Source organism: Oryx dammah, unplaced genomic scaffold (genome assembly GCF_014754425.2).
Source record: "Oryx dammah isolate SB20612 unplaced genomic scaffold, SCBI_Odam_1.1 HiC_scaffold_23, whole genome shotgun sequence".
Lineage (NCBI taxonomy): Eukaryota > Metazoa > Chordata > Mammalia > Artiodactyla > Bovidae > Oryx > Oryx dammah.
The window spans coordinates 71,399,501-71,424,867 of record NW_024070207.1 but is presented as its reverse complement, the minus strand read 5'-3'; the positions used below and the strand labels follow the sequence as shown (position 1 = coordinate 71,424,867).

Below are 25,367 nucleotides of genomic sequence, written 5' to 3'. Positions count from 1 at the left end.
AGGAGATCAGCCCTGGGATTTCTTTGGAAGCAATGATGCTAAAGCTGAAGCTCCAGTCCTTTGGCCACCTCATGCGAAGTGCTGACTCACTGGAAAAGACTCTATGCTTGGAGAGACTGGGGGCAGGAGGAGAAGGGGACGACAGAGGATGAGATGGCTGGATGGCATCACTGAGTCGATGGACGTGAGTCTGAGTGAACTCTGGGAGTTGGTGATGGACAGGGAGGCCTGGTGTGCTGCGATTCATGGGGTCGCAAAGAGTCAGACACGACTGAGCGACTGAACTCAACTGTATAAGTAATCTAGAGGTGATTTAAAATATAATACATGTGAGAATGTATGTAGGATATATGCAAATACTACATCATTTTATATGAGCAACTTGAGCATCTGTGGACTCTAGTATCTGCAGAAAATCCTGCCAGCAATCCCCCTTGGATTTGAGGGACACCGGTAATAATTTCTTTTGGTAAGAGCAAAGTTTTGTACTATCAATAATAGGTAATCTATTATTTAAGCTTCAGCTCATCTTTTTCAAGCTTCTATCTGTATATTTTATAATACGTGTAACAGTAACATGTATTACATGTCATTTACAAGTAGCTTTCATATGTGTGTGTTGCTTAGTCATGTCTGACTCTTTGTAACCCCATAGACCACAGCCCACCAGGCCCCTCCATCCATGGGATTCTCCAGGCAAGAACACTGGAGTGGGTTGCCATTTCCTTCTCCAAAATAAACTAGAGAAATAAAGAAACTTTGCTCAGTCATGTCCAACTCTTTGCGACCCCATGGACTGTAGCCTACCAGGCTCCTCCATCCATGGAACATCCATATGTGTGTATGTGATAAAAAAAAATCTTTGTCCCTAGTTACTGGCAACATGGCTCCCTTGGAATCTATGTAGTAATTTGCCCTTTTTTATGTTAATGATATGATTGGTGGCTGAGGACCCCTCAAGAGCTTCAGGATGGGGACTGGTCACCAGAAAGACTTAATTAGTGGCTTGGAACTCTTGGCCCCACCCCCTGGCCTCTAGGGAGAAGAGAGGTGCTAGAAATAGTTATTTACCAATGGCCAGTGATTTAAATGATTTAAACAATCATGCCTACACAATGAAACCTCTGTAAAAATATTCTAAATGACAGGGTTCAGAGAGCTTCAGGTTGGTGAACACATCAAGGTGCTGGAAGTGTGACCATGCCCAGAGAGGACACAGAAGCTCACACACACCTCATTCTCCATACCTTGCCCCATGCATCTCTTTCACTTGGCTGTTTCTGAGTTGTAGTTATAAAAACCAGTAATAATAGGTTTTCCTAAGTTCTATGCACTGCTCAAACAAATTACTGAACCTGAAGAAGCAGCCATCCTCAGGAACCCTCCATTTGTAGCCAAGCTGAAGAGAAGTGTGGATAACATGGGACCCTAATACGAGTAACTGGCATCTGACGTGAGGGCAGTCTTATGTGAGTGAGTCCTTAAACCTGTGTGCAGTTTGACTCTAGTCCAGGGAGTGTCAGAATTGAGTTCAATTGTAGAATAGCCAGTTGGTATCTGCAAAGAAATGGAAAACTGCTAAGGTGTGGAAAAACCCCACATTTGGTGTCAGAAATGTTGTGAGTAAAAGCAGCTCAGTTATTATAGTGCTTTGTTACTAGGTAACACATGGTTAACAATCCATTTCACCCCTTACTGTGTGATCTTGGGCAGGTCACAGTCTCACCAAGCCATTTCAATTAAAAAATAGAAATGCTACCCTTGACCTCAAAGGATTACAGTAAGGATTAAACAAGAAACCTATGTAGAGTACCTAATACACAGATGGTACTTGATAAATTCTCCAGTGATAGAGCACAGAATGCTATGCTGCACTTTTTGTTTTTAGGAGGGAACCAAACTCCTTTTCAGTCTACAACCTGAAGATATGACATGTGATATGGTGGTGACTGACGGATGGCCAAATGGTCTGCAAAGGGACTCCAGGGTAGGGCACTAGTGATAAAGCAGCCCAGCACCAGGTACCTTACCCCAGGCTGGCTGTAGTAAACCAACAGCCTACATGCTAGTGTATGTTAAGTGGGTCTTAGATCTGGAGTACTAATGACAGACTTCTGCCTAAATGATTTTTACATGTATTTGTCAATATCAACCATCTCAGTGAAAGAAACTGAATGAAAAATGCTTGAGAAAAGTAACTTTAATATTATTAATATCTGGACTGTGATATACAAAATTGACATTCTCAGAGTAAAATTTAAAATGGCCCGAGTAATGTTACAAAAACTTCTCTAGAAATAACATAGTTCTATTAAGTTTACAGAGTATGCCTAAAAGAAAAATATAAGAATACTTGAGTAAAGAAATATTAACCTAGTGCTCAGAATACCAAAATATATGTATGACGGAAAGCAGGACCAGGTGGTAAATACAAAATTTGCAAAAAAAGTTAGAACAAAAACTCACTTTTTGAGTTCTCTCACCTTAAGCCTGAAGGCTTCATGCTCCCAAAGAATCCAATTATGGGAACAAATTACCTCATACTCAAGTTTTGCTCTAAAATACTATAAAACAGGTTTTATTCTCAAGTTTTATTAAGTTGTTTATACAAACTTAAAGTCATGAGCATGACTTCAGGATCTGAGCTTTTTATGTCAAGTGCTTTAACAAAGCAGTCTAAGGCCTCCTGTATTTTTCCACACTCTTTCAGTTCTTTTCCATGCAAGACAAGAGTGTCATAGTCATTCACAGCCTCCATTGCCTCATCCTGGGGAGAGTCAACCAACTGTCCACCAGACAAAGGCTCAGGGTCACCTGGAGAGGTCTCCTGAGCCAGAGCACCAGGCTTAGATGTACTTAACTGACTGGATTTATTTTCTGAAGACAGTGTTTCTCTGGAAGGATCTTCTTTTGTATGCTCTGGGGCTTCGTCACTGCTCTCCTCTGCTCCTTCCTCCAGATAATCTTCAACAACCTTTGCTTCACTGCTGTTGTCAAGTCTTTCCTCCATATCCTCCACGTGGTCTAAAACCACATTAATAAGAGACCTCCTAGAAGCCAGGGATCTTCTAGAGTTTACAGACTTATTTATACTTTCAGATATTTTAGGTGAAAAGAAACTTCCAGGTGGACTGATGTCATTTTTGGGAGTTGAGGCATCAAATTGTTTTACAGATAAAAATGGGAAGGGAGATGTGTTGAATGGATTTGTGCTTGAAGTATCTTTAAAAGTATGTTCACCTTCGTCATCTGAATCAATTCGTCTGGCTTTTCTTCTGATTTTCACATTAACTATTTCTGGCTCATCATCTTCCTCAGGAAGATCCACACTGAGACATGCTTTGCTATGCACTGACTCTGCTCTGGAATTAGCTGCAGAGCCACACAAGCTATTTTCTTTCTCCATGTGCTCCAAAAACTGACTGGAAAGATTTTGTCCATTGTCTGCAGAGTCTTCCAAGAAAAGATTGAAATCACATGCATACTGTGCTGAAGAGGCTAAAGGTTCCTCTTCCAATTTGGCCTCATTCGTTTGAGCATCCTGCAGTGCACTGTGGGCTGCTGCTAAGTCATCATCAGCTATTTTAATAACAGATACATTCGATTCTGGCCTTTGATATTCCTTTGTTTTGGGATTAGCAGGCAAGGGATTGCAGTGATGTAAAATCTCATCACCCTCTAGTTGATCTAGATTTGGTCCAAGATCAACACTGGCTGACTTGCTAGGTAAATAATTAAAACTTCCCAGAGGGCTCTCTTGCTCTGACTCCTGCATAAATCCCTCTTGTGATGCCTCTTTTTGTAGCGCCATCCCTGATAAAGAGTCAGGGAAAATCTCTTCGACATCTCCACACCCCTTGGGTAAAGTAGTGACAAACTCATCATCAAATGTACTTACACATGGGTGCCTACCATCTTGTGGGATGGTATCATTCATCTTTGTCCTGGAGAGATCTTTCTCACCCTCTTTGGGGAGATCATCAATGATTACGCTGGCCATTAGAGAACTGATTTCTTCTTCCTGGGTGTGATAAATAGGTAGACGAGATGAAGGCTGAGGCTGTGGTTTATTTACTTCGGGATGCTGTGGTTTATTTACTTCAGGATGTTTCTTCTTTGTTTGATATACAGGTTCTCTCAGCCAGGTGCCCTCATTCCCCGTTTTTTGTCTTTCCATTAAGAGCTCTGTATTTTGAGACTCACATTCAACGAGGAATTGAGCTTTCTGAACCCTTTGTTGAATATAGTGAGAGTCTTTGATCACATCAAGCTCTTCTTTAACAGACAGGTCACGCGTGTACATCAAATCATGGTCTGAGATTCCAGCGATCCTCAAAGAGTGCAGGAAGGCAATATGTTCATCTAGGTTCTTATCAGATCTCCTCTGAGCAGCATGCAAAGACTGAAGCTGCAGCTGGGTTGCAGAGTTCTGAAAATCCTCAATTGTAAAGAGCTCTCTCAATTCTTGTTTACTAAAATATCGGAAAGGGTTCTTCTTATCACCAGTAGTTTGTCTTATTAATGAGTCCTTGAAAACCTGTCTTCTGTATATTTTTTCCTCTACAGTTCCACAAGTGATGAGCCTATAAACTACAACATTTTCTTTCTGTCCAATTCGGTAAACCCTATCCACAGCTTGAGCATCAGTTGCAGGATTCCAGCTAGGGTCAAAGATGACCACTCTGCTTGCTGCAGTTAGTGTTAAGCCAACACCACCTACTTGAGTGGTAAGCAGAAAAACAGAGTAATCTTTATTTTGCTGGAATAAACTAATTCTTTTTTCTCGTTCCACAAGATGAGTAATTGTTCCATCGATTCGCAATATCTTAAAGTGCCTATTCTTTAAGAGACGTTCAATGATGTTTAGAATTCGTCTTGACTGGGAAAACACCAGAGTTTGATGCCCTTCATCTCGCAGTTTCTTAAGCAGGTCCATTAGAAATACCATTTTTCCAGATTCTTCCATCAGTGTATCATCACTTATTTGATCAATATGGTCCACATCTGAGGAATCTTCCCCTTCAATTTCATCCTGAACAGAGAATTTGGCAGCTCCTAGATTCAGCAAACCACAAGCTCGTGCAGATAGCAGCCTAGGATGATCACAGAGCTTCTTTAAGACACTCAGCTCAGCCAAAGGTGAGCGTGTCTCCATTAACAACTCCTTGATATGATCTAGAGACACAAATTTCCTGTATATTTCTTCTTGTAAAGGTACAAGACGTATCCAAATAATTAAATCATTTTTCCTGGAAAGGGAAGGCATTTCACATATGGCACCAACATCTGGACTCTTTTCACTAAGCTGGGCCTCTGGGTTGCTTGACTTTTTCTTTTGTACCTCTTCTTTAGTCCTCCTGAGAAAATAGGGCTTTATGATTGCCATTAAGTTTTCAGATATTTTAAATCCCAAAGCTTTTTCCTCTGGGGTAGCATCCTTCTCTCTTGCTCTAGTAATAGGATTTTCATACTCCATTTTAAAAGTTCTTAATGTTCCTAGCAGGGACCCTTGACAAGCAAAATCAAATAGGGACCATAGTTCTTGTAAATTATTCTGGATTGGGGTTCCTGTGAGGAGGATGCGATTACTGGCAGGGATTGCACGAGCACATATTGCTGACTTGGTAGATGAGGTTTTTATTTTATGTGCTTCATCAAGGATGACATAGTCCCACAAAAACTCTTGGCCATTCAAGCTGGAAAGCTGCTGCCAATTATTGATTAACATTTGGTATGTGGTGATAATGACACCATTCCTTTGCTGAATCCGACAGAGGTTTCTGGTACGTTCATCCTTGCTAGGACCATGAAAGGTTTTGACTCTCATTCCTGGAGTCCACTTGACAAATTCTCTTAGCCATATGCTGATAAGACTGGTTGGCATGATCAGAAGCACATGGTTCACAAGTGAAGCATCAAACATACCAGAAAGGAAAGCAATAATTTGAACAGTCTTTCCTAACCCCATATCGTCTGCCAGAATGCCACCTTTCCTTCCATCCCTATACAGGCTATAGAGGAAAGCTACACCTTCCTTCTGGTACTCATATAGTTGGTTGTGCAGTTCTTGATAAAGCAGCAGGCCAGAGTTGCACACATCTATGAATTCATCATCTCCATGTTCTGCCAACTCCTCCAAGGCTTCCTGTATTTTTTGGATTCTGCTCATCACCTTTTCGTTAGGAAAAATGTCCTTTGCCAAGTTGAAAAGTTTAAGTGCTTCTTCCAGATCTCCATTCTTAGTTGCTTCTTTGGCCTCCTTCACGTATCTGTAAAAATAAGGTTTAAAAAAGCTATGCATACATAGAGAGAGACTGATAGGTAGAAGATTAGAAAGAAAGGAAACAAATTGAACATTCAGTCTAAGAATGCTTTAGAGTCCATTTTGGAACCCAAACCATAGTTGAGCTTTCAATATCCTCAATTCAGGATGGGAAAGATTAGCACAGAAGATACCAATGAAAGCTGGCATCACTTAAGACACAAATACCCACCAAACCCTGCTAGCAACAACTTCAGGTACTAATTGTAGGAAATAACCAACCTATATTGTGGGAGCATGGAAACAAGAACATACATAAGCACTTCTCAGGCCTTATTTTTCTGGATCTCTGTGATACATTTCACACTGTTGATCACTCTGTCCTTGCAAATCCCTCCCTCCACTGGATTCACATACATTCCTCCTGGTTTCCTCCCCCATCATTAGCCATTTCCTCTTTGTGTCTTTCTTAGGTTCCTATTCTTCCTCCCCAAAGGCTCAGTCCTAGCCCTCTTCTCACTCCTCTTCCTTTCTCCTTATTGTCTCCTAGAGCTTCCACTCCCACCTATGTGTTCCTAACTCCCAAAACACTTTCTCCAACCCAAGGCTTGCCCTCAAGCTCTAATCTAGACCCATATTCCAACTGCCTCCTGTACATCTCCACTTGAAAGTTTTACAGGCACCTCCAATTCAATTAATTCCAAATTAAACTTATTATTTCCCCTCTTAAGGCATGCTTCTCCGTTTGTATGGTAATAAATGACAGTAACATCCACTCAGCCATACAAGCTAAAAATCTAATCATCCTTGACTCCAACCCAAACGAATGATCCTTGACTTCTCTCTCTTTCTAACCACCTCATCCCTTAGCCAACAGTCCCCCAAGCCCTCCTAACTTTATTTCCCCCAAATAACCTGTATCTTGCTCTCTTATCTCTACCACTACTGTGGTCCAAGTCACCATCATCTCTGGATTGGATAACTGCAACTTCCTACTCATCGGTTTCCCTACGTCCACTCTTGGCCCCTCCAACATATTCTCTGCACAGGAGCCAGAGATATTGTCTTAAAACCTAAAAGAAATTGTCAGTCCTTTGCTTAAAAGTCTTCAGTGGTTTACAGTTGATAGATTTTGAAAGGGTGTCACAATTCACTGAGGAAAGAGTAGTCTTTTCAACTAAATATCCATGTGCAAAAGAATGAAATTGGTCCCCTACCTCACAACATACACAAAAATTCATTCAAAATGAATAAAGACCTAAATATAAATGCTGAAAACACAAAACTCTTAGAAGAAAGTTAGGTGTAATAGGTATAACTCTGTCATGACCTTGGATTTGGCAATGGTTTCTTAAATATGATGCCAAACACATGTGCAACCAAAGTAAAAAATAAATTTGGCTTCATAAAAGCTAAAAACATTTGTGCTTCAAAAGATGCCATGAAGAAAGTGAAAAGACAACCCAAGGAATGAGAGAAAATACTTGCAAATCTTGTACCTGATAAAGAATTTGTACCTAGAATATATAAAGAACTCTTACAACTTAATAATTAAAAGACAAAGAGGGACTTCCCTGGTGGTCCAGTGGTTAGGACTCAACACTTTCACTGCCATGGCCCTGGGTTCAATCCCTCATTAGGGAACTAAGATCTCACCCCCCCCCAAAAAAAAGACAAGTAACCCAATTAAAATGGACAAAGTATCTGACTATTTCTCCAAAGAAGATATACAAATAGCTTACAACCACATGAAAAGATGCATAACATTATTAGTCATCAGGGAAAATGCAAACCAAAACCACAATAACACTTCATGCCCATTAGGATGACTAGAATCAAAAAGAGAAAATACCAAGTGTTGACAGCAACATGAAAAAGTGGAAAAACTGAAACTCTATAACACTGTTGGTAGGAATGTAAAATGGAGTCGATGCTTCAGAAATTAGTCCATCAGTTCCTTAAAAAGTTACACATAGAGTTACCATGTAATTTAGGAATTCTACTCCCAGGTATATACCCAAGAGAAATGAAAACATTTGGTCACAGAAAATCTTGCACATGAATGTTCACAGCAGTATTATATTATTCACTAAACCAAAAGGGGAAATAACACAAATGTCCATCAAATGATGATATACCAGATAAAAAGGTGATATACACATACAAGAGAATATTATGCAGCCATAAAAAGGAATGAAATGATGCTACAGCAGGAATGAGTCTTAAAAATATTTTGCTACATGAAATAATAAGCCAGTCACTCACTGATACAGAGAACAAATTAGTGGTTACCACTGGGGAGAGGAATGGGGGTCATGGCGGGCAACATAGGGGTAAGGGATTAAGAGGTACTATCAGGTATAAAATAAGCTACAAGGGTATACTATACAATACAGGAAATATAGCCAATATTTTATAATAACTATAAATGGAGTATAAGCTTTAAAAATTGTGAATCACTAAATCATACACCTGTAACTTACATAATATTGTACATCAACTGTACATAAAAAAACAGTCACAAAAGGGCATATATTTTATGATTCTATTTATATAAAATGTCCAGGTTAGGCAAATTCACAGAGAAAGTAGATTAGTGGTTGCCAGGGGCTGGCGGCTGGGGCATTCATGGACTGAAGAGGGTATGATGGCTGAAAGGTAAGGAATTTCTTTTAAGGGTGATAAAAATGTTCTAAAACTAACGGTGGTGATGGGGTGCACAACTCTGTGAACATACTAAAAATTATTAAATTGTACTCTTTTACAATTTAATGGAATGGAATGGTACATCAACAAATCTGCTAACAACAACAACAAAATCTTCAGTGGCTTCCTATGGCCTAAGAATGAAGTTTAAGCTCTGTAGCATGGCATTCCAGGCCCTGACTGATACAGCCAGGAAATGCTGATCTCTCTGCCTTAACTTCTGCCACTTCCTGCCTCAAACATTTTCTTTTAACCCCTTATGTCCATCATACTACTCTGTCCTCTAAAGCTTAGCCTCACACTACCTTCCTCTTCTGGACTATACTCTTCTCCAAGCTGACCTCACTCATTCTTTAAGACACTGTTTCTCAATGTTCTGCACAATCTCCTGGCTGCTGCTGCTGCTGCTAAGTCGCTTCAGTCATGTCCAACTCTGTGCGACCCCACAGACGGCAGCCCACCAGGCTCCGCCATCCCTGGGATTCTCCAGGCAAGAACACTGGAGTGGGTTGCCATTTCCTTCTCCAGTGCATGAAAGTGAAGTCGCTCAGTTGTGTCCGACTCTTCGCGACCCCATGGACTGCAGCCTACCAGGCTCCTCCGCCCATGGGATTTTCCAGGCAAGAGTACTGGAGTGGGTTGCCACTGCTTTCTCCACAATCTCCTGGAGGGCTTGTTAAAACACAGATTGCTAGACCCCAACATCAGATTTTCTGATTCTGTAGTGAGGCCCAAGAATTTGCAGTTCTACAAAGTTCCCAGGTGATGCTAATGCTTCTGGTCCAGAACCCACATTTCAAGAGCTGCTTTAAGATCAGGCCTCACCTGTGGTTCCTCTAGGATGCCTTTCATCCCTACCCTCCCCCATCAGTTGTTCCACCTCAATACTCCCCTATATGTTCATCTCTATCAGTACATTTAACACACTGTATTAAAATCACCATGAAACAATCTAGCTGTATTACAAATGTATGAAACAACCTCACTGAAGAGGGTGGAGGGAAAATGTGCTGACCTAAGTAACCTAGGAAATGAATGAAGTCTGTAAGAGTAAAACCAAAAGAAACATAAGCATGTACTCTAGTGGATACAGTTGTTTCCCATGGGGGTATCAGGTAAAAGTTCTGATATGAAATGCATGTATGCTAGAGTTGAAGAATTAAGTAAATGGATGGCAGATAATGGGAGCCAGGTTTCTCACTGTTGGAATGGGAGTTTACAGACTGGTTAAGAGAAGGTTACAATGATCCAGGCAGTAATGGATCAGAATTAGAAACATCACTATAAACCTATGTTCAACATAAATACAGATCAGTTCAGTTCAGTCGCTCAGTCATGTCCAACTCTTTGTGACCCCACAGACTACAGCATGCCAGGCTTCCCTGTCCACCACCAACTCCCAAAGCTTGCTCAAACTCATGTCCAAGTCGGTGATGCCATCTAGATAGATAAACACAGATAGTTATAGCTAAAAATATTTACAGATGTGGATATACGTGGGTTAGTATATATATACACATATTTCCTCACTCTATCAGCTAAGAGGGCCTAGAAGCAAGGAAACCTCAGCAGTAACAAGCACATCAAGTACCCAGATCTTGATTTCTAGTACCATTTGCCAATAAAAGGACCAGACCTCCTTGGAAAAATGGCATTCCAGGGTTATGGCAAGAAATCTATAAGATGAGCCTGGAGCATGCTGTATTGTCAGAAAGTAAGGAAGTGGTCAAATACAAACAACATCCCACAATGATAGGAGTGTGTCAGAGAAACAAGTGCCAAATGAAAGAGCTCCCAATGGTCAAAGCCAGAACAATTTGAGCAATACAATAAAGTAGTATTGGGTTATAACTCAAAGTATAAAATAAATATTCATGAGTCCACAGATATATTAGTCCAATATAAATGAGTGAATAAGTATAGGAAATGAGGCAAATCTCCTGTGCAGAAGAATATCAAATAATTTATACAGATACTCTACCCTCAGGAAAATGAAGCATAATTCCTAATCCTTAACTGTGGAGTACACATAGTAACACCCTTCCAAAGAGTACAGTATGGAAAAGTGCAGTACAGAAAAGAGTACCTTTAAAGTGAAGAAACTGGGAATTTCCTGGTGGGCCAGTGGTTAGGACTCCGTGCTTCCACTGCAGGGGGCACGGGTTTGATCCCTGGTTGGAGAACTAAGATCCCACAAACCATGTGGTGTGGCCAAAAACAAAACAAAAATAAAGTGAATAATCTGGCAAACAGTACCTCAGATAGGTGATTACGGTCAACATCAACAGTGATAAGTCATGTGGGTAATATGTACCCTTTTTTGGTTTCCCTGATAGCTTAGTTGGTAAAGAATCCGCCTGCAATGCAGGACACCCTGGTTCGATTCCTGGGTCGGGAAGATCTGCTAGAGAAGGGATAGGCTACACGCTCCAGTATTCTTGGGCTTCCCTTGTGGCTCAGCTGGTAAAGAATCTGCCTGCAATGCGGGAGACCTGGGTTTGATCCCTGGGTTGGGAAGATCCCCTGGAGAAGGGAAGGGCTACCCACTCCAGTATTCTGGCCTGGAGAATTCCATGGACTGTATAGTCCAAGGGGTCGCAAAGAGTCAGACATGACCAAGTGACTTGTACTTTCACTTTGACATGATTTAACGAAAAGGGTAATTTACCTCTGTAGTCTCCCCACCCCCACCCCAAAACCAAAAGCCCCAGTCTAAACATAAGAAAGTACACTGACAAATCCCAACTAGGGGAACAGTATACAAACTGCCTGATCAGTACTCCTCAAAACGGTCAAGGTCATCAAAAATACTGGCAAGTCTAAGAAACTGTCACAGGCAAGAAGAACCTAAAGAGACAGATGACAAAACGTAATGTGGTGTCCTAGACAGGATGCTGGAATACAAAAAGGATATTAGGCAAAACCTAAGGAAATTCAAATAAGTATGGATTTACTGAGTAATAATGTATCAGTATTAGTTTATTATAATGTACCACACAAAGATGTTAAGAATACAGGAAACTAGGTGTTGGATATATGGGAACTCTCTGTATTATCTTTGTGATATACTTGTAAATCCAAAACTACTCTAGAATTAAAAGTTTTTTTTTTTTTAAAGAAAAAAAAAGTCCATTTGTGGACTTGCCTGTTGGTGTGGTGGATAAGAATCCACCTACCAATGCAGGGGACATGGGTTCAATCCCTCGTTCAGGAAGAGTCCAAATGACATGGAGCAAATAAGCCTGAATACCACAACTACTGAAGCTAAAGCTCCAATACTTTGGTCACCTGATGCAAAGAGCTGACACATTAGAAAAGACCCTGATGCAGGGAAAGACTGAGGGAGAAACTGGAGAAGGGGACGACAGAGGATGAGATGGTTGTATGGCATCACTGACATCAGTTTGAGCAAGCTCTGGGGGATGGTGAAGGACAGGGAAACCTGGGAGCAGAGAGGAGTGGGGAGGAGGAAGAGAAGGCTGGGCAGGATCGATTCATTCTCCCTAGGAGAACACAGGGAGCAATTTCCAGGCTGGGAACAACAGGGAGGGAACACATTTCCGCCCATCAACAGAATCTGGATTAAAGATTTACTGAGCATGGCCCTGCCCATCAGAACAAGACCCAGTTTCCCCCACAGTCAGTCTCTCTCATCAGGAAGATTCCATAAGCTTCTTATCCTTATCCCTCAGAGGGAAAATGAAAGTGATGTTGCTCAGTCATGTCCCACTCTTTGTGATCCCATGGACTATAGCCTACCAGACTCCTCTGTCCATGGGATTCTCCAGGCAAGAATACTGGAGTGGGTTGCCATTTCCTTCTCCAGGGGATCTTCCCAACCTAGGGATTGAACATGGGTCTCCCGCATTGCAGGCAGACGCTTTACCCTCTGAGCCACCAGGGAAGTAGCCTTTAGGGGGAAGACAGAATGAAAACCACAATCACAGAAAACTAATCAAATTGATCATATGGACAACAGCCTCATCTAATTCAATGAAACTATGAGCCAGGCCGTGTAGGGCCAACCCAAGACGGACAGGTCATGGTGGAGAGTTCTGACAAAATGTGGTCCACTGGAGAAGGGAATGGCAAAGCACTTCAGTATTCTTGCCTTGAAAACCCCATGAACAGCATGAAAAGGCAAAAAGATAGGACACTGAAAGATGAACTCCCCAGGCTGGTAGGTGCCCAATATACTATGGAGAAGAGTGGAGAAATAACTCCAGAAAGAATGAAGAGACAAAGCCAAAGTGGAAACAACACCCAGTTGTGGATGTGACTCGTGATGGAAGTAAAGTCTGATAGCGTAAAGAACAATATTGCATAGGAACCTGGAATGTTAGGTCCATGAATCAAGGTAAATTGGAAGTGGTCAAACAAGAGATGGCAAGAGTGAACATCGACATTTTAGCAAAAAGTGAACTAAAATGGACTGGAATGGGTGAATTTAACTAAGATGACCATTATATCTACTACTGTAGGCAAGAATCCCTTAGGGAAATGGAGTAGCCCTCATAGTCAACAAGAGTCCGAAATGCAGTAATCAGGTGCAATCTCAAAAACAATGATCTCTGTTAGTTTCCAAGGCAAGCCATTCAATATCACAGTAATCCAAGTCTATGCCCTGACCAGTAATGCTGAAGAAGCTGAAGTTGAATGGTTGTATGAAGAACTACAGGACCTTCTAGAACTAACAACCAAAAAAGATGTCCTTTTATCATAGGGGACTAGAATGTGAAAGTAGGAAGTCAAAAAATACCTGGCTGCTGCTGCTAAGTCGCTTCAGTCGTGTCTGACTCTGTGTGACCCCATAGATGGCAGCACAACAGGCTCCACCATCCCTGGGATTCTCCAGGCAAGAACACTGAAGTGGGTTGCCATTTCCTTTTCCAATGCATGAAAGTGAAAAGTGAAAGTGAAGTCGCTCAGTCATGTCCGACTCTTTCAGACCCCATGTGCAGCCCACCAGGCTCCTCCATCCATGGGATTTTCCAGGCAAGAGTACTGGAGTGGGGTGCCATTGCCTTCTCGCAGAGATACCTGGAGTAACAGGCAAATTTGGCCTTGGAGTACAGAATGAAGCAGGGCAAAGGATAACAGAGTTTTGCCAAGAGAAAGCACTGGTCATAGCAAACACCCTCTTCCAACAATACAAGAGAAGACTCTACACATGGACATCACCAGATGGCCAACAGCAAAATCAGACTGATTATATTCTTTGTAGCCAAAGATGGAGAAGCTCTATACAGTCAGCAAAAACAAGACCAGAAGCTAACTGTGGCTCTGATCATGAGCTCCTTATTGCAAAATTCAGACTTAAATTGAAGAAAGTGGGGAAAACCACTAGACTATTCAGGTATGACCTAAATCAAATCCCTTATGATTATACAGTAGAAGTGATAGATAGATTCAAGGAATTAGATCTGATATACGGAGTGCCTGAAGAACTATGGATGGAGGTTCATGACATTGTACAGGAGGCAGTGATCAAGACCATCCCCCAAAAAAGAGATGCAAAAAGGCAAAATGGTTGTCTGAGGAGGCCTTACAAATAGCTGAGAAAAGAAGAGAAGCTAAAGGCAAAGGAGAAAATTAAAGATGTAACCATTTGAATGCAGACTTCCAAAGAATAGCAAGGAGAGATAAGAAAGCCTTCCTCCATGATCAATGAAAAGAAACAGGAAAACAACAGAATGGGAAAGACTAGAGATCTCTTCAAGAAAATTAGAGATACCAAGGGAACATTTCATGCAAAGATGGGTACAATAAAGACAGAAATGATATGGACCTAACAGAAGCAGAAGATATTAAGAAGAGGTAGCAAGAATACACAGAAGAACTATACAAAAAAGATCTTAATGACCCAGATAATCACAATGGTGTGATCACTCACCTAGAGCCAGACATCCTGCAATGTGGAGTCAAGTGGGCCTTAGGAAACATCACTACAAACAAAGCTAGTGGAGGTGATGGAATTCCAGTTGAGCTATTTCAAATCCTAAAAGATGATGCTGTGAAAGTGCTTCACTTAACATGCCAGGAAATTTGGAAAACTCAGCAGTGGCCACAGGACTGGAAAAGGTCAGTTGTCATTCCAGTCCCACAGAAAGGCAATGGCAAAGAATGCTCAAACTACTGCACCATTGCACTCATCTCACATGCTAGCAAAGTAATGCTCAAAATTCTCCAAGTCAGGCTTCAACAGTACATGAACCATGAACTTTCAAATGTTCAAGCTGGATTTTAAAAAGGCAGAGGAACCAGAGATCAAATTGCCAACATCCACTGGATCATTGAAAAAGCAAGAGAGCTCCAGAAAAACATCTACTTCTGCTTTATTGACTATGCCAAAGCCTTTGACTGTGTGGATCACAACAAACTGTGGAACATTCTTCAAGAGATGGGAATACCAGACTACCTTACCTGCCTCCTGAGAAATCTGTATGCAGGTCAAGAAGCAATTGGAACTGGACATGGAAACAGAGTGGTTCCAAATTGGGAAAGGAGTATGTCAAGTCTATAAACTGTCACCCTGTTTATTTAACTTATATGCAGAGTCCATCATGCAAAATGGCGGGCTGGATGAAGCACAAGTTGGAATCAAGATTGCTGGGAGAAATATCAATAACCTCAAATACGCATATGACACCACCCTTATGGCAGAAAGTGAAGAACTAAAGAGCCTCTTGATGAAAGTGAAAGAGGAGAGTGAAAAAGTTGGCTTAAAACTTAACATTTAAAAAACTATGATCATGGCATCTGGTCACACTATTCATGGCAAATAGATGGGGAAACAGTGAGAGACTTTTGGGGGGCTCCAAAATCACTGCAGATGATAACTGCAGCCATGAAATTTAAAATGCTTACTCTTGGAAGAAAAGCTATGACCAACCTAGACAGCATATTAAAAAGGAGAGATATTACTTTGCAAACAAAGGTCCATCTAGTCAAAACTATGGTTTTTCCAGCAGTCATGTATGGATGTGAGAGTGGGACTATAAAAAAAAGCTGAGCACCGAAGAATTGATGCTTTTGAACTGTGGTGTTGGAGAAGACTCTTGAGAGTCCCTTTGACTGCAAGGAGATCAAACCAGTCAATCCTAAAGGAAATCAGTCCTGAACAATCACTGGAACAACTGATGCTGAAGCTGAAACTCCAATACTTCGGCAATCTGATAAGAACTGACTCATTGGAAAAGACCCTGATGCTGGGAAAGACTGAAGGCAGGAGGAGAAGGGGACAATAAAGGATGAAACGGTTGGATGGCATAACCAACTCGATGGACATGAGTTTGAGCAAGCTTCGGAAGTTGGTGATGAACAGGGAGGCCTGGCATGCTGCAGTCCATTGTGTTGCAAAGTCAGGCATGACTGAGTGACTGAACTCAGGGAAGCCTGGCGTGCTTGCATTCCATGGGGTCGCAAAGAGTCAGGCATGACTGAGTGACTGAACAACCACCACTACTGGAGCCTGTGCACTCTAGGGCCCGCAAACTGCAACTACAGAGCCCGTGTGCCACAACTACTGAAGCCTGCATGCCTAGAGCCTGTGCTCCACATCGAGAGAAGCCAGAGCAATGAAAAGCCTGCACACCTCAACAAAGAGTAGCCCCCACTGGCTGCAACCAGAGAAAGCCTGTATGTAACAAGGAAGACCCAGTGCAGCCAAACATAAAAAACATTTTTAAATGGTGACTGTCTGCCTAGACTTCTTACCACCAGCCCAAGACTCATACTTCTGGGTTCTTTCTACCCATCCTCTGAAACATCCACATTTGTCAACCTTCTGCCTGAACCACAACTGGAATTTACAGTATTTGTTGGACAGCACCATTTTCTGGCTGGGTCAAACCCCTGCTGTCAGCCGAATTACCTTCCCAGTCCCTGGAACACCCTAATTAGCAGATCTAACACTGTATCTCAGTTCTTCCCCTCCACCCTGTCTGCTCCAACAATAAAGTTAGACCTAGGACAGTATTCTTTCCCTATAATGGAACTGGGGGAAAAAATGAAACCTGCTTTTTATAGCACTGCTCTACACTTTCTGTAATACAGTTTGGTTTAGCCACTTAACCTTCAATTCTGGGCTTGGAAGGAAAACATGTCATTTTTACTACTACTGCAATCATGTGTCCATCTATAACACATTGTATCCCTAATGATCTGGAGAACTCAGCTAATAGTTTAAGGGCTCAAATATTTTTTCCAAAATTGCTCCCCTATTCTCCTTGGGCCTGGTTGGGAGAAGCCAGGACTGCTTGGGAGCCAAGAGGACAAGGGAAGAGTAACCAATTCAGCAGAAAGAACATCCTCTCAAGCAGGACAACAAGGAGAAAAAGAGTGCTAGAGTGTGGGGGGAGAGTGTCAGTTTTTATTTTCATTTACCCATTTAATAATTTCCAAAAGATATTTACATATGAAGCTCTAGTATCTTAAAGAACTATTCAGATGCAAAACCATCAACCCAAAAGAGATTTTAATTTCATAGCAAGGGATAATAAAACCTTTTACATTTTAATGATTATACCCCAAATTACATGCTTGGAATATGGTTCCCTTTAAGGAATGTTTTGAAGGACACATAGACTGTATACAAACAACTGCTGGAGAAAGACACAACCATTAAACACAGCCTCTACCTGCAAAGCTACCCTTTCATTGGCGGAACTGCCCAGCTGCTAATTCCCTGGATCCTAAACCCACCTGAATATCTTTGCCTTAAAGTAGCCACTTAAAACCATTTCTTCCCAAAAGCACTTTCTATTTCCCCAGATGCAAAAATCTGCCTCAACCACAGCCAACTAACATCTCAACAATCCCATCCCATCTTCCATCCTTCCATTGCTTGCCTGATCCCTCAAGAAGCATTTCGTCTCCACAGAGGGAATGCCAGGCTTAGATACTGCAATGTTTTCCTACCCAGAGAAACCAATTAGCTATGGTTTCTATACCATAATTATACTCCCAAAAGCTAAGCCCCACTAAATACAGCAGTGTTTGCAAATCAGCAGCTGAAAAGACACAAGCTTAAACTGCAGAGACAAGCACTAGATTTTCCTTAATCTGGAGGGCCCTTTGCAACATGCCCTATGCTGTTCTTCTGGAATGTGACAAGATAAGGAACTAAATGCAAAGACCCTGACCCAGTAAAACTTTATTGACGTCACATGCAAAGCAACCAGAAGTTGCTCTTTTCTAACCTGACCACCAGCCACAGGGTATAGAAGCCTGGTCTTGCAAATTTCGGTCCATGTGAGTATAATTATGGCTCTCCTTCCCATAAGAATTCAGTTTCCTATATTCTATAATGGAAAAAAAATCTAAAAAAAGAATATATATACACACACACATATGTATATGAATCACTTTGCTGTGATTTGCTATTTAATAACAACATTGTAATCAAGTATACTTCAATACAAAGATTTTTTAAAAAGAACTGAGGAACTTCCCTGGTGATTAAGTGGTTAAGAGTCCACCTGCCAATGTAAGGGATATGGGTTCAATCCCTGATCTGGGAAAATCCCACATGCCACGGAGCAACTGAGCCCATGGGCCACAACTACTGAAGCCCATGCACCTACAGCCTGAGCTCTGCAACAGGAGAAGCCACTGCAACGAGAAGCCTGCACACCAAAACAACGAGTAGCTCTCTGCTCACCACAACTAGAGAAAGCCCTTGCACAGCAATGAAGACCCCGCATAGCCAAAAGAAAAAAAAAGAAATCAGTTCCCCTATCCTGATCCAGCCCCCTGATAAGGAGCTCCTTGACACATCTCTATATCTACAGCCCCCATGTTAAGATGCACGCAGATACATCACATACAACTGGTTAAGTCTTTTGATTCTCAATCAGAATCAATAAGTCATGTGTGGCTGACATAAAAATTGCAGATGACCTGAATGCCAGTATTGGAAACTGGCCCATTAAAGCCTGGATCATAGAATTAGCCTGGGAAGATGGCTGCCTTTTGGCCTTACTTCCAGGGTGATCATTTTAATCAAAGTGGAAAATAATTTATCATAATGTTAAAGTGAAAGTGAAGTCGCTCAGTCGTGTCCGACTCTTTGCGACCCCGTGGACTGTAGCCTACCAGGCTTCTCCATCCATGGGATTCTCCAGGCAACAAGAATACTGGAGTGGGTTACCATTTCCTTCTCCAGGGGATCTCCCTGACCCAGGGCTCAAACCTGGGTCTCATGCATTGGAGGCAGATGCTTTAACCTCTGAGCCACCAGGGACACCCATCATAATGTTAGGTAGGAAGTTAAGCATGAGCAACAAGGGGTGACCTAGCTGAAAAGGATGCAAGCTGATCTCTAAATCCCATCCCAGACACACCCAGAAGAGCTCAAAGATATGCTACAAAAATAAACACAGGCCTTTCCAACTACTGCACATGCGCCCTGGGCACACAGTGGATACAAACAAACCACAGGGGCTTCCTCAAGTAACCTTAGGCAACTAGGAGCCCATTCATAAATATTTACACATATATATATACACCTGATTATAACAGACTGAATTACGGTAAGACATGCACAACAAAGCCTATTGTTATGTAACTTGCAACTGTCAATCGGCCTTGAGCATATGCCTATTTCCATTCCCTTTCTTGATTGGTGGTGGGTATAAGCCCTATTTTGCACAGGGCACAACCAAAAGGAGGAGAGGTGAAGTATAAAAAGAGGGAAGTTAAGAGAGATCATCACAATGTTTACACAGGTGTAAGTTGGATACGACTGAGAGACTTCACTTTCACTTTTCACTTTCATTCACTGGAGAAGGAAATGGCAACCCACTCCAATGTTCTTGCCTGGAGAATCTCAGGGATGGGGGAGCCTGGTGGGCTGCCGTCTCTGGGGTCGCACAAAGTCGGACACGACTGAAGTGATTTAGCAGCAGCAAGCATTTCTTGGTATGTAAATTTTACTTCAAAAGAAAAAAAAACCTAAAATAGTCAAATCTAGTTAATGCTATAGGACTTCCCTGGTGGTCCAATGGTTAAGAATCTACCTGCCAAGGCAGAGGGCAGGGGTTCAATCCCCGGTTCAGAAAGATTCCACATGCTGCAGGGCAACTAAGTCCGTCAGTTCAGTTCAGTGGCTCAGTCGTGTCTGACTCTTTGCGACCCCATGAATCGCAGCACACCAGGCCTCCCTGCCCATCACCAACTCCCGGAGTTCACTCAGACTCACGTCCATCGACTCAGTGATGCCATCCAGCCATCTCATCCTCTGTTGTCCCCTTCTCCTCCTGCCCCCAATCCCTCCCAGCATCAAAGTCTTTTCCAATGAGTCAATTCTTCGCATGAGGTGGCCAAAGTACTGGAGGTTCAGCTTTAGCATCATTCCTTCCAAAGAAATCCCAGGGCTGATCTCCTTCAGAATGGACTGGTTGGATCTCCTTGCACTCCAAGGGACTCTCAAGAGTCTTCTCCAACACCACAGTTCAAAAGCATCAATTCTTCAGTGCTCAGCCTTCTTCACAGTCCAACTATCACATCCATACATGACCACTGGAAAAACCATAGCCTTGACTAGACGGACCTTAGTCGGCAAAGTAACGTCTCTGCTTTTGAATATACTATCTAGGTTGCTCATAACTTTTCTCCCAAGGAGTAAGCGTCTTTTAATTTCATGGCTGCAGTCACCATCTGCAGTGATTTTGGAACCCAAAACAATAAAGTCTGACACTGTTTCCACTGTTTCCCCATCTATTTCCCATGAAGTGATGGGACCGGATGCCATGATCTTCGTTTTCTGAATGTTGAGCTTTAAGCCAACTTTTTCACTCTCCTCTTTTACTTTCATCAAGACCATAACTATTGAGCCCTCTTGCCCTAGAGCCCATGCTTCACAACAGGAGAAGCCACCACAATAAGCCCACACACTGCAAATAGAGTAGCCCCTCCCTGCAACTAGAGAAAGACCGAGCCCAGCAACAAAGACCCAGAGCAGCCAAAAATAATACATAAATTTTTAAAAATAAAAACTTAATGGTATTATGCTGAAGTAGGAGGAAATATCCTGATGTCTACAAGTTACTTTGAAATGCATCCAAAAAATGAGATGAATTGGTATAATAGATATGTGATAAAACAAGTACAGTGAAATATTAATAATAGAATCTGGGTAGTGGGTCAAAAAAAAGAAGGGGGCCACTTTGCCCATAGACTGCTGCCTCTCAGTTCAAAGGCTCACAAAACGGAGACATAATACACGACAATGTGGCTTCTCACCTAAGCACCCTAATGCAGCTGTTTTCAACAGGGCACCAACAACCTCCATACTGCCAAATAAAATGGTTATTTCTTGGTCTTTCTTGACCTTTGTGCTGCATTTAAAGCCACTGACCACCATCTCCTTCATTAATTTTTCCCTTCTCCTTGGGTATAGTGGTATACAACACTTTCTCCTGGATTTCTTCTTACCTCTCTAATCATTCCTTCTCAGTCTGAGTCTTGAATTCCTTCCCCTCTGCCCATCCTCATATAGACGTTGGTATTTCCGAGGATCTCTGTGTTGTCATTGCCCTTCTGACTCTATGTACTTTCCTCCAGAAGATTTTATCCACAGCAGTGGCTTCCTATTGGATTGAACAGTATCCCCCCAAATTTCATGTTGACCTGGAATGTATGAATGACCTTATTTGGGAAAATAGGGTATTGGCAGATGTAATCAAGTTAAGATGCAGTCACCCTGGATTAAGGTGGGTCTTAATCCAACATGACTATTGTCCTTAGAAGAGGTATATTGCAGACAGAGAGACAAAGTGGAGAATGCCATGTGAAGACAGATGCAGAGAATGGAGTGATACATCTACATGCCAAGGAATTCCAAGGATCATCAGCACCACCAGAAGCTAAAAGAAGCACAGAACAGATTCTCTCTCACAGCTTCCAAAAAGACACTAACCCTGCTGACACCTTGATTTCAGACTTCTGGCCTCTGGAACTATGAAAGAATAAATTTCTGGAGAATTTTTTTTTCTGGTGAAATCTATGTAAGATGAAATTTGCCATTTTAACCATTTTAATTGTACTTCAATAAGCATTAATTACATTCATCATGTTGTAGAACTATCACCACTATCTATTTCTAAAACTTTTGCATCATCCCAAGCAGAAACTCTCTCCATTTCCTCCTGCCCAGCCCCTAATAATCTCTATTCTACTTTTTGTCTCTATGTGAATTTGCCTATTCTAGGTATCTTATACAAGTGGAATCACACAATATTGGTCCTTTTGTTCCTGGCTTATTTCACTTAGCATAATGTTTTCAAGGTTCATCCATATTGTAACATGTATCACAATTTTACTCATTTTCAAGTCTGAATACTCCACTGCATGGAAACCTATTTTATCCATTTATCAGTGGACACTTGGGCTGTTTCCACCTTTCAGCTCTTATAAATACTGCTGCAATGAACACTGGTATACAAGCATATGTTTGGGTCCCTGTTTTCAATACTATTGGGTATACCCCCAAGAGTGGAACTTCTGAGTCACATCAAAATTCTATGTTTAACTTTTTGAGGAACTGCCATTTGTTCAAGAGGATGGGTGTGGGAAGGTGGGAAGTAGAGCAATCTGGAAGAGATACAATAATTTGGCTAAGAGAAGGAACAGAACAACTGACCCAGGCCCAGATATCCCCATTTTATAACATAAGGAAAGTGAGACTCAGCATATCATGGTCAAATGAATTGTCTGAAGTTACCCAGCTAGCAAAGCAAGTGGCAGAGCTAGATTTTTGACTGAAGCCTGAAAAAGCCAAAGCCACTGCTCTATCTTTCTACCTTGCCTCCATGTTATATTTTTCCCAGACAGGGAAAAGGTCCAAAGATCTGCTACCATCTACCATCAAGGTCCAAAGATCTGCTTTCACACCTCCAACTTTCACCATATTCCAGCAATCCTAAACTCCTACCCTGCCCTGAAGGGGCCATGCTTCCTCTTGCTTCTAAATCTTTACGCATAAAACTGTCTAGTATGCCATGTACATCAGCTTCTTCCCCACTGCTTAATTCCCACTAATCTTTAAAAGTCAGTGTTTTTTTTCTTAAGAAGGCTTCTCTGACAACTTCCCCCTTCACATACACACACACACACACACACACAATCTGGATTGGAGACATATCTTGTGTTTTCTTTTTATCTATCATATGAAATTTTCCATGTCATCATATGAAACTGGTGGCTCAGACAGTAAAGAATCCACCTACAATCCCTGGGTTGGGAAGGTCCTCTGAAGAAGGGATAGGCTATCACTCCAGTATTCTTGCCTGGAGAATTCCATGGACAGAGGAGCCTGGCAGGCTACAGTCCATGCCATTGCAAAGAGTTGGACACAATTGAGCGACTCTCTCTCTCTCTCTCTCTCACACACACACACACACACACACGATTATAAGGACATGTATGTCTTTCACCACTGCATTCTAAGCAACCAGCAGAGTGAGCTGGTCCACATGAGGCATTTGGTATATGTTCACCAAAGGTATGCAATGGTGAGATCAAGATACTCAGAAAGTTAAACAACTTTCAGATACAGTGGGCAGTCTTTCGTTTTTCCAGGAGTTTGCAACTCTCCAAAAACTTCACTAGCAGACTATAATCTGACTGACCATCTAAGACCTGGATATTTGAAAACCACTGCCTTCAAGATAGGATATGAAGAATTCAGAGAGTCACTTCAACATTAACACAATTAAAATGCTTTTATAAGCAGCCTTATTTAAAAACAGCCTTATTCAGGTAGCTGAAACCTCAGGCTATTAGAGATCTTAATGGAGGAACTTGAGCTTAGCTATAAGGTCTAGCAGAAGCTTAGATCCTGAGACACAATTGCTTCTGAATTAGCACAGGTTTTTCCAGTAGTCATGTATGGATGTGAGAGTTGGACTGTAAAGAAAGCTGAGTGCCGAAGAATTGATGCTTTTGAACTGTGGTGTTGGAGAAGACTTTTGAGAGTCCCTTGGACTGCAAGGAGATCCAACCAGTCCATCCTAAAGGAAATCAGTCCTATTCATTGGAAGGACTGATGCTGAAGCTGAAACTCCAATACTTTAGCCACCTGATGTGAAGAACTGACTCACTGGAAAAGACCCTGATTGGAAAAGATCGAAGGTGGGAGAAAAAGGGGATGACAGAGGATGGGATGATTGGATGGCATCACTGACGCGATGGACAAGAGTGTGAGTAGGTTCCAGGAGTTGGTGATGGGCAGGGAAGCCTGGCGTGCTGTAGTCCATGGGGTTGCAAGGGGTCAGACACGACTGAGCGACAACTGAACTAGCACAGGTAGCACAGAGGCAGCAATCCCCAGTAAGCTTTCTCTCAGAATATTCCCCTATGATAATCACCCAATGTATACGGGTTCTCCGCTGGTGAAATTGTAACCACTGTCTTCGGAGGATATTTGACCAACCAAAGTAAGCTATGGAACACTCACTTCATCAAATTTGTATTAAGCATTTGCTGTGCTGTGCTTAGTTGCTCAGTCATGCCTGACTCTTTGCAACCCCATGGACTGTAGTCCACCAGGCTCCATGGGATTCTCCAGGCAAGAATACTGGAGTGGGTGGCCATGTCCTCCTCCAGGGGATCTTCCCAACCAAGAGATCGAACCCACGTCCTCTGCAGTGCAGGCAGATTCTTATCATATGTCAAACGTTGTGCTAAACACTGGAGATACAGCTAAGAACAAAACAGGTCTCTGCCTTCATGCAGCTCATGGTACACGAGACTGACATCTATCAAAGAATCACATAAGTAGCTACAAACTGTTGTAATGGCTGTGAAGGAAAAGTATAGAGGGCTATTAAAGCATATAAGAGAGGGGCTCAGGGATGAAGAGCAGTGGGCCTCACACCTTACAGAATTCTATTTTAACTCGTCAGGTTTGGTCGTTGCCGAATACACCCAACGTATAGAGGTCATAAAGCAAAGACCTATAGGGACAAGGCAAGTAACCAAGGTGTGAAGCTGCTATATTGAAAGCAACACTGAGGAGTACGCCCCATGTAAAGGAGGCAAGCTGTAATTCATCTTTGGATGGTAATTCCAACACAGGAATAAGAGCCCAGAGTTCTCAGGGCTTGGCGTGGCAGCCCTGCCGCATGTTGGGACCAGGGTCTAATATAGAAAGCCCATCATCCTGGGACACAGGGTGCAGCTGGAAAGGTGGCCGCCCCCTCGCCCATCACACACAAGCTCCTGTGGAAACTGGTGTTAAACCATTCATAGAGGACCTGCCTCCAGGTCTGGGTTTCATACACAGCAGAGCAGCTACCTCCCTGCAATCTATTGAAACTAAGCCTTCCAAGGGTTTGTAAAAATAAAACAAACCAAAGGGAAAATGAGAAATTAGTAAAAAAAAAAAAAAAAAAAAAAA

At 42.1% G+C, this 25,367-nt stretch overlaps 1 protein-coding gene across 1 annotated transcript in view; it reads right to left on the bottom strand.

Annotated features, from left to right (window-relative positions):
• Positions 1-2,182: 2,182 nt before the first annotated feature.
• ERCC6L (ERCC excision repair 6 like, spindle assembly checkpoint helicase) overlaps positions 2,183-25,367 on the bottom strand; it is a 29,977-nt gene continuing 6,792 nt past the window's right edge. The window contains exon 2 of the mRNA XM_040265697.1: positions 2,183-6,269. Coding sequence (XP_040121631.1) covers positions 2,585-6,269 — 3,685 coding nt within the window. The 3' untranslated portion in view covers positions 2,183-2,584. The remainder of the gene's footprint in view (positions 6,270-25,367) is intronic.